General features: G+C 48.5%; 2 protein-coding genes across 2 annotated transcripts in view; both read left to right on the plus strand.

Moving 5' to 3' along the window:
* Positions 1–4,469, plus strand: part of Slc35g6 (solute carrier family 35 member G6) — a 14,733-nt gene extending 10,264 nt beyond the window's left edge. The window contains exons 2-4 of the mRNA XM_023723421.1: positions 1,326–1,407; positions 2,117–2,310; positions 2,984–4,469. Of these exons, the coding sequence (XP_023579189.1) occupies positions 1,326–1,407; positions 2,117–2,310; positions 2,984–4,009 (1,302 nt within the window). The 3' untranslated portion in view covers positions 4,010–4,469. The remainder of the gene's footprint in view (positions 1–1,325; positions 1,408–2,116; positions 2,311–2,983) is intronic.
* An 891-nt stretch (positions 4,470–5,360) lies between these two features.
* The window catches only part of Polr2a (RNA polymerase II subunit A), a 28,541-nt gene continuing 24,067 nt past the window's right edge, over positions 5,361–9,834 (plus strand). The window contains exon 1 of the mRNA XM_004638407.2: positions 5,361–5,852. Within this exon, the coding sequence (XP_004638464.1) occupies positions 5,760–5,852 (93 nt within the window). The 5' untranslated portion in view covers positions 5,361–5,759. The remainder of the gene's footprint in view (positions 5,853–9,834) is intronic.

Raw genomic sequence — 9,834 nt, forward strand, 5'->3', positions numbered from 1 at the left:
GGGAGTTTTCTCTGTGGTCCAGGCTAGCCTCACACTTAGGGCCCCCCTGCCTTAGCCGCAGACTGCTGGCTCTGCAGCCTGTGCCCCTGTTCTGGCCCACTTCCTTCTCCATCCCGCCTTAGGAGGCTCCTCTTTGTAGCGGCTCCCCTTGTGCAGGCCTTGCTCTCGCCCTCCGCATCACCACCCAGTTACTTCTGTAGACGACTGTGTAGCAATACATTCACGTGCAGGACAAACACACACGGCCACAGCAAATTCCATAATGCTCCAAATCACTGCAGTCCAGCACTGGTGAGACACTAAGGTAAAACAAGCCAGGAATTCCAGAGATATCAGCGGGCACTTGGGACTCTTCTAGGCACTGGGCTGCAGACTTGCAGCAGATAAGCAATGTCCCTGGTATCGTGGAATTTCGGTTTGTACGTAAAGACAAATAATAAAGAAAGAAATCAGTGCGCACTAACATAGGATATGCAGAAGACCAACTGCTGAGGACGCTGTAGCCCTCACTTCTTCTTACTCTGGCCAACAACGGCACAGCCTCTCTGAGAGGGTGGCACTGAGGATCCAGCTCCCTGGCATGGCAGGCCTGAGGAGGCTCAGCTCCTCCGGAGGCAGCAGGCCCAAGGAAGCAGCACGGGGACACAAGCACCCTGGGGCCATCCCAGGAGCCACACCGGGGCCTAAGGGGAGTCCCCAAGCTCTCTAAGCCTCTGGGCCCTGGCCGGCCTAGCACACTGCTTCCCTGCTCTTTCCCAGGGAATTTTCTGCCCTGAAGCCACTCCAAGCTCTTCCTCCTCAGGCCCAGTTTAGGATGTTTCAGCTGCAGGGCCCCAAATAAGAGGCCTTCCCCGGGCCCTCTGCTATCAGGACCGCTTGGGACTCGGAGAAATAGAACCCCAGGGAGCAGCCCTACTCTTCAGTCCCCCACTTTCTCCTTCGAGTCAGCTCTGCTCCACGGTAAATGTAACAAATGTGCTGGCCCAATCCAAGCCGTCACAATCAAAGAATAACTACTACAAAGGCAACAATATGAAATTTATTAATTATTGTAACTGTCCTACTAACCTGTTTTGAAACTGTCTCATTGCTATTCCTTTCTCAAATAAAATTAATTTATAAGAAGAAAGAAAGGCAGATGAGGGAAAATGAGAAATCTCTCTCTGCCCATCTCTGTGTCTGTGTCTGCATCTGCCCCCCTCCTCTCCCCCCTCCCAGTCTCTCTCCCACCCCCTCTCCTTCCCCCCTCCCTCTCCTACTCCTATTCCCTCTCCCTCTTCCTCTCCCATTCCCTCTCTCTCCCACTCCCACTCCCCCGGAAACAGCCCCCCCCAGCGCCGCCGCCGCCACCGCCGCCGCCAAGAGGAGGCCGGCGCAGCGCAGCTGACACCGACACAAGGCTCTCGCGTCCGACGGCCTTGGCCTGCAGACCCAGCGCAATGAACTGCGCGCGAAGGGCTAGCGGGCCAGCGAGTGGACGCCGAGCGCAGCTCAGGCCAAGCACCAGTACGCCCTAGGGTGCACGACCACCCACTGTCTGGGAAGCCAACCCCCCACTCCCGCGCATGCCCTACCCCCTGGACGCCCTTCTGTCAGCAGAGAACACCGCTCAAAAGCACACACACACTCTCCCGGCCGCAGATATACAACATGGCAGATTCGCTGTCAGGCCCAGTGAGATGTAGCGACTCAAGGTAAGCATATTCATAGGGCAGCCCCCTTCTTCCCTTCCCCACAAATTGTCCTCTGGAATGTGCAGGGACCACCATCAGGCTTGTGGACAAGGCCCAAGTCGATAGAACAGGCATAAATCAATGACTGTCCGTACAGATGAACAAAGCAGTTTGGTATTTTGTCTCTACTGTGGAAATATCCACATCTTCATACTTGTGCGTAACTGCAGTGGCCTTAGTTTGGCACTTTTGGGGCAGTACCAGCAGAACACCAGGTGGAAGAAAACAGAATGAACACATTCCTGAAACTCCTTCCTGCTGTTGGAAAATACTCAAACCAGGGAGCCAGTCCTCAAAGTTCCTCTCCCTAAAACCTTTGTGAAACAACACAAGGCATAAATTTAAAGCCAAAGAGTTCTCATCACTGAGCTAGTCATGAATAGAAAAGAAAAAATACTGGACAAACTTGGAGTCATGGAGTCATAAAACAAGCATAAGTGGAACTATTGGAAAAAATAGCCCCCCTGCAAGGTTCCAGGAAAGAACCCCACTCCTACTCCAGCCAGGTCACAATGGCTGGAGCTCTGAGGGGTTCAGGCACCCTGAACCAGGAGAAGAGAAAGTCCAAGGGAAGATGGTGAGTATAGGGACAAGGGAGCATAGCAAGCACAACACTCCATCCTTCTCATTGCCCATTGTTGCTCTTCTCTTCCTCCTCTGAAACTTCCTAGTGGTCCCAGAGACACCCACAAATGGAGTTTATGAATGTCCCTGGAGCCTGTGACATCACACTTATACACAGCATCTGAAGCTCTTATCCTTCTTCAAACCAACAGAACAACCTTGTCTTCTTTTTTTTTTCTTCCCAGGAACAAACTAGAAAAACATCATGTTCCAGGACCATTCACTCCCTGCTTCCTACTTTATCTTTTTTTTTTTTTTGGGGGGGGGTTGCGGGTGGAACTGGGGATTGAACACAGGCCCTTGCACTTGCTAGGCAAGCACTTATTCTACTGCACTATCTCCCCAGCCCCCCTGCTTCCTACTTTAGATACACAAGGCAGAGCCAGGGAGATAGCTCAGAAGCATAAGCCTGCCTGGCAAGCTCAAGGTCCTGAGTTCAATCCTCTGTACTAAAAAAAAAAAGGATACACAAGGCCCACACTGTAATTCATTCATCTTTCACCCCCTTTCTATCTCCAATGAGTTCTACTGTCCCACAAGATCGCAGATAGCCTAGCATTCACCTTGCCTTAATTCTTGTTGACTGTGGCTGCCCTCATGACCAAGCTCCTTTTTTTTCCTAACAGGCTGGCAGTCACCCCTACTTCAATCTACCTGACTTCACCCAGCCATCACCGCCCTCCACTCCACCTAGCCTCTCCTCAAACCAGCGCTGCTGGCCCTCCGATGCTACCAAGGGTCTGCTGGTGGCCCTGCTGGGTGGAGGCCTGCCAGCTGGCTTTGTAGGCCCCTTCTCCCGTATGGCTTACCAGACGTCGCACTTGCCCTCACTGGAGCTGCTTATGTGTCGATGCCTCTTGCATCTTCCTATTGCTGTGTTACTTAAGCTGCGTGGTGACCCATTGCTTGGACCTCCTGATGTCCGAGGCCGTGCCTGCCTTCACGCCCTGCTCAACGTTCTCAGCATTGGATGTGCCTACAGTGCAGTTCAATTGGTGCCCATTGGCAATGCTGCCACCATTCGAAAAGGTTCTTCCACCGTGTGCTCTGCCCTCCTTGCCCTCTGCCTCAAAAGTCAGGGTCTCAGTGGCTATGACTGGTGTGGCTTGTTGGGTAGCACACTGGGACTGATCATCATTGTGGGACCTGGACTAGGGACATTGCAGGAGGGCACTGCTGGTCTCTACACTGCTCTGGGCTATGTGTTGGCCTTCCTGGGAGGCCTGGCCTTATCACTGGGACTTCTGGTCTACCGCTCCCTGCATTTTCCCTCCTGCCTACCAACAGTGGCCTTTCTATTTGGCATGGTGGGACTAATGGCCTCTGTACCAGGACTCTTTGTGTTGCAAACTCCTGTACTACCCAAGGACCCTCTGAGTTGGAGCTGTGTGGCAGGAGTGGGGATCCTTGCCTTAGTCTCCTTTGTGTGTGTGAGCTATGCAGTCACCAAGGCCCACCCTGCCCTAGTCTGTGCTGTCCTTCACTCTGAGGTAGTGGTGGCCCTGATGCTGCAATATTATGTGCTCTATGAGACTGTGGCACCTTCTGACATCATGGGGGCAGGGGTTGTGTTGGGCAGCATAGCGATCATTACTGCTCAGAACCTCAGCTGTGAGAGGGAAAGGCAAACAGAAGAGTGTGACCCAACTTGAGAGTCTGGGGTTAGGGGTTGGAGGGTGGGCAGGGGTAAATAGAGTCTGGAATATAAACATGGGAGAAACAGCACCTGGAAAAGAACTGGTGTGAGAGAGGGGCACCCCTTGGACTCAAGGGTAACTTGGTGTTGATGGAGTGGGACAACTGGAAAACCTCAAACAAGTCTGAGGACTAAGGAATTGGTCTAAACTAGGTCCTGGGAATCAGGGCATAACCAGGGGGTAAGGTCTCAGATCCAAGGGGCTGAGGTGGGCCGACCATGGGCTAAGGGGACAATTTCCTTTTGCAGCAGAGAAAAGAGCACCAGGGCTGGAGTGTACTGGCTGGCAGTGGGCAACTGCACTGGGAGAGGGGAGTGTACCATGCCGCTTCTCCTAGATTAAGGTTTCCCTTGTGGTTGTGCCCCTACCCCTTGGGATGGTGACGTGACACTGACATCAAACAAGAAACACTTTTAATGTGGTTGTGCAGTTGGTGTCATCTCTACTTTGGAGAGTGGAATTCCAAAGCACTCCTTTTATTGGACAATTCCTTGAGGGGTCCCCCCATTTTATTTCTGACATACTCTACAAGAAGGATTTCCTAATGTTTAGATTCTTTTGACCCCAATTCCCCAGGACTTTCCTGTCCTGCCCCATGGCTAATCAGCTTTTCCCGGATTGTCGCGGTCCCGTGATCTCTCTCGGACAGTAGCCAGTCTCCTTTTGGAGCAGGCCTCTGACCTGAAGCTTTTTTGAGTGGCTCACAGTGGCGATCCGGAACTAAGATTCGGTAGAGCATGTCACTAGAGGTCAGACGATGTCCATCCATCCCTAAAGGCCAAATATCGGTGGTACCCGGACGAACGATTAGGCTAGCCATCTTGATCTGCTCATGCATATTCGACCGAGATTACATATTCATAACCAAGGACAGGCCCACTTCGCGCCTCACCCCCACCCCCCTTGAGTGAACCCGAACGGCCCCGCCTCCGTTACTGATTCGCAGAACAAACCATTTTCCAGCCGAGGGGAGGTAACATTAGTGAGAGACTTTTGCCGAAGATGAAACCATACTCCCATGCAGAATAAAAGCGGCCTAACTTTATCCTAGGTCCTTTAAACCTTCAACTTCAAGACAAGACAGAGCAGTGAAAAGAAGCGGTGGATATAGAAAAAGTTCCCTTCCCCTGTAATTGCACACAGGTCGCCTGACCAGAGAGCCGAGGGAGGAGCGATCAACGACTCCAGCGCGTGCCCCGTGCGGGTTTACGCAGGAGGGCCCCTAGCGCAAGGGAGGGCGGGAAAGGAAGGGGCGGAGATACAGGGGCGAATCTATAAAAGGTGTCGTTCAGCCAGTTCGCTCCTCAGAAGCGCCGAGAGCGCGACCGGGACGGGTGGAGAAGAAGGCGGCTCCCGGAAGGGGGAGAGACAAACTGCCGACCTCTGCCGTTCAGGAACCCGGTTATTTATTTATTCGTTACCCTTTTTCTTCTCCCTTTCCCTAAACCTTTTCCTTCCTCCCCCTCTTTTTGTTTCTTTTTGGGAGCCGAAAAAAAAAAACTCTGGAACGGGAGTGAAGGGTTCCTTTCGCTCCTTTTCGTTTCCCCGCCTCCTTCCCTCCCACCTTTCCTTCCTCTGGGTCTTTCCTCCCAACCCGGGAAGGTCCTTCCCGGTGGCCGCCCGAACGGGATCTGAGCGCCTAGGCGGAGGCGGCGCAGGCTTTTTGTAGCGAGGTTTGCGCCTGCGCAGCGCGACAGCCTCCGCCATGCACGGGGGTGGCCCCCCCTCCGGGGACAGCGCATGCCCGCTGCGCACCATCAAGAGAGTGCAGTTCGGAGTCCTGAGTCCGGATGAGCTGGTAAGCTGCTCAGCCTGGTCCCGCCTTGTCCCTCCCTCCCGCATCGACAGGCGGGGCCAGAGGGGGCTTCGGAAACTTGGCGCTTTTCTTTGCCTGCTCCGGGAGGATTCGTTAGCAGTGCCCAGGCCTTGTGGAGCTTTGGGGCTCCTGGAGTTAAATTCGGCGAGGATTTTAAGTTTAGCACTGTGTCCGAGATGGGGGCCACGCTGAGAAGGGTGACCGGTTCCTTACTTTACCGAATACAACGAGACCAAGATGAATTCTAAAGCTGGGCGTGGAAGTTCTCGCCTTTGATCCCAGCACTAGAGAGGCAGAGGATCTCTGTGAGTTGGAGGCCAGTCTACAGAGTTCAAGACTAGATTGAAGTATATAGTGAGACCGTGTCTTAAAAGTTCTGAGGAATCTTTGAAAGTCAGAATAGGAAGCCGACCCCTGGGTTTTCCTCGCCCCTTCAAGTTTTGAGGCTCTACTTTGTGACACATAATAGAACGTGGGGATACAGCTGAACAATTTGGACAGTGTCTCACCTTTTAGAGCACTTTTTGTGGGAAGGGGCGATTAGAAACACATGAACAAATTAACAGGATAGTTCAGTAAAACGGAGTAGTGCTGTGGAAAGTCACTAAGTAAGGCTAATTTAGACGTAGACGGGAGGGTGTCAGGGTCTGAGAAGTCCTGTTTGAGGAGGTGATGTTGCCCTAACGAGAAGTAGCTAGTCATTTACAATGGCTGAGCAAGCAACAAATTTAAGAATCATGGAGAAATCAACTTGGTGTGCTTAGAATCAGAAAGGTCAGTATGTTAGGGAATCAGTGGCTGAGAACGGAGGTGTTACAGAAATAGGCTGGAGAAACATGGGACACTAGAAATTAAGGTACGCAGTCAGCATTAATCCCAGGGCTTTATTAATCACAGTGCTTAATTCTTAAACCACTAGACAGAGTGATGAAAATTTACATTACAAAATACATGTGCACTGCTATGGTTGCTCTGTGAAGAGCTATTCAGGTGGGGTGAGGATGGAAGCAAGAGAAACCAAGGGAGGAAGGGGGATGTTAGGGATGAGCCCTTGGTGAGTGGGAGCAGTCTTCCCTTGTGGAGCTAACAGGAGCCAGTTGGCTAGAAAGAGTGCAGATAAATGCTTATGTTTGTGGGAGAAAAGTTTTGTTAAGCCATAGCTATTTCAGGACTCGGATCAAAGACTTGAGGAGAGGTGACTAATACCAGAGAGCCCTTAATGGTAATGAATTAAATAAAGATACATTTTGTGGTGAGGCTAAAGTGAGCTAAGAATTATACCTACAAGGAAAAGCAAGGCAGATTTTGTTACATAAAAATTAAACTTCTGTTTATGAGAGACACCGTAGACAAAGCTAAAAAAAAGTAAAGTATTGGTGACATGATGCACAAGGTTAGATCTATTAACAAATCTTACAAGGAACACTTCTACATCTACTAGAAAGATGTATAAATGTGGGTAAAGGAAATGAGACAGCTCACAGTAGTAGAAGTGGTCAATTAAAAACATTTGGTGGGGTGCAGGGATTATATGCCTGTTACCCCAGCTACTCAGAAGGCTGAGGTAGAAGGATCGCAAATTCAAGGCCAAAAAACCCCAAAAACATTCAAGGCCAGCCTGGGGGGATTACTGTGAGAGAGGTGGAGATGATCATAGGTGGTTGGATTTCAGACATCTTGAAAGGTAGAACAGACTGGCAGATGGATTAAGTGGAAATTTTAAGGAAGACCAGCACCCAAAACTAGCTTTTTGGACTGAGCAGTTGGATAAATGGAGATGCTATGTATTGAAGCAGGCATGATGGGAGGGAGCATGTTATTATTATTTTTTTATTTTTCTTTATTTTGAGATAAGGTTTTGTTCTGTATGTAATTTAGGCTGGCTTGAATTCTTTGTAGTCCAGGCTGGCCTTGTTCACTGAATGACCTGCACCAGCCTCCTGAGTGCTGAAACTAGGCACACACCACCACTCTCAGCTAAACCACCAAAGTTTATTAATAGGAATCTTCATTTAGGAGACTGAAGCAGGAGGATTGCTGTGAATTGAGGCCACCCTTGGCTACAAAGTGAGTTCAAGCCCAGCTGAACTGTATAGTAAAACAAACCTTGTCTCAGAAAAAGAACAAAACAAACCTATTGAGTAACTTAGGACCTGTCCTAATAACAAGACTGTTTCAATAGGTTAAATCCATTTTTTTTCCAAGACGTTTCAATACTCCTAAACCATATGCGAGAACTCAGGAGCAAAGACATGTTTTAAGTGCCCTCTGAACTATTTCACTTCAAATGATTCTATTTCAGCATTAGATGGCGCTAAATCCCTTTGAATGGCCTCATAGCTTTGTGCTGCTGGACTCTTAGCTGTTGCTAAGAATGGGCACAAGTCAGTTGGAACCAGAAATCTGATTCTGAGGGTTGGGAAGGTATGTAGTGCCTGATTTATGTCATAGGAAAGAAACTGAGGGGGTTGGGGAGATGGCTCAGTAGAATAAGTGCTTCCCTGGCAAGCGCAAGGGCCTGAGTTCAATTCCCAGTTTTGCAAAAAAAAAAAAAAGAAAGAAAAAAAATTGAGATCATTTGGGAAATAAAAACATTTTTAATAAAATTTTTTTAGCATGTATATTTTCTATATTACTAGTTAGTTGCTAAGACATAACCAGAAAGGTTGAAACAGTCTTCACACAACTTTACAGTGGTCATCTCTTTTTGGGGGGAATATACAGGTCATCTCTAGAGCATGCAATTATGGAAGATTTGCTGTATGGTTTGCTGTTTATAGTGTGACTTTTTCGGGGAATAACAAATGATTTCACTTAGGGTGGGAGGGTGGATGAAATGGGACTCTTGTGGAACAGGAAATACTTAATTTTAGAATGTTCTCCAGAAGGCTTGGGTTGGGGATTGTGTGTTGAAGTACAGAGGGCTATTTGAATTGGTTTTAGGATAGAGCTGTTTGTCATTTCTAAGAAAGGTTTGAATGTTTCCTAGGTGGGGAAGAAAGCAAAAAGAATTGATGCTGACTTCTTTTGTTTGTGCTAGAGATTAAACCTAGCATCTTGTATATGCTAGCCACACACTGTGCCACTCAGCTTTATTTTGTTGGTGTTTGTTTGTTTTTCCCTACTCAGCTTTAGCCCAAGTTGATAATCTAATTTTTTAGGTAGAATGTGGAGTATGTTGAAGAAACAAATTGTCCTGGTCTTCAGATTCTGTATAATTTAACCAGAGATTTTATTATATTGGTGGGGGGGGTAAGAGAAGGTCTAACTTTGTAGGTCTTGCTGGCTTTGATGAGCTCACCATGAAGCCTAGGCCAACCTCAAACTCAAGACAGTCCTTCTGTCTCAGTCCCTCAGTTGTTGGGATTACAGGTGTGTGGCATCACACCTGGCTAATAAGGGATTTTCTATCTGCAGTAGTTACTGAGCCCCTACCATGTGCTGGTGACTGCTACACCCTGAGGATTTAAAGATAAATAAAACATGATCCTTGCCCTCATCGATTTCAGTGCAGTGGGAGTGACAATATGTAAACAAGTGAAGTTATCCTCAGAACTTTTCTGAAGTGTGGGCAAAGTAGACATAGGGCTATTTCAGAGAGAGTGAAGACTATAAAAAAGAGATATAAGAGCATGATTATTTGAGCTAGATGTTATGAATGAATAGAATTTTATTCGAGGAAATATGTAAAACCAGAGGAGTTTTGAGAAATCTGTTGTAGTTGGAATATACATATGGGAGGTGAGAGAATGTAGTACCAAATAAAGTTGTAAAAGTGAATTAAAGCCAAGTTGTGAGGCTTTATGTGGTTTGCTAAAAGCAGAGGAAAGAACTGGAGACATGGTGATGTACACCTGTAATCCCAGCACTCTGTAGGCTGGAGCAGGAAGATCGTAAGTTCGAGGCCAGTCTGGGCTACATAGTAAGTGCGAGAGAGCTATATAGAAAAACATGTTATGGGTCA

Source organism: Octodon degus, unplaced genomic scaffold, assembly GCF_000260255.1.
Source record: "Octodon degus isolate 3935 unplaced genomic scaffold, OctDeg1.0 scaffold00098, whole genome shotgun sequence".
Lineage (NCBI taxonomy): Eukaryota > Metazoa > Chordata > Mammalia > Rodentia > Octodontidae > Octodon > Octodon degus.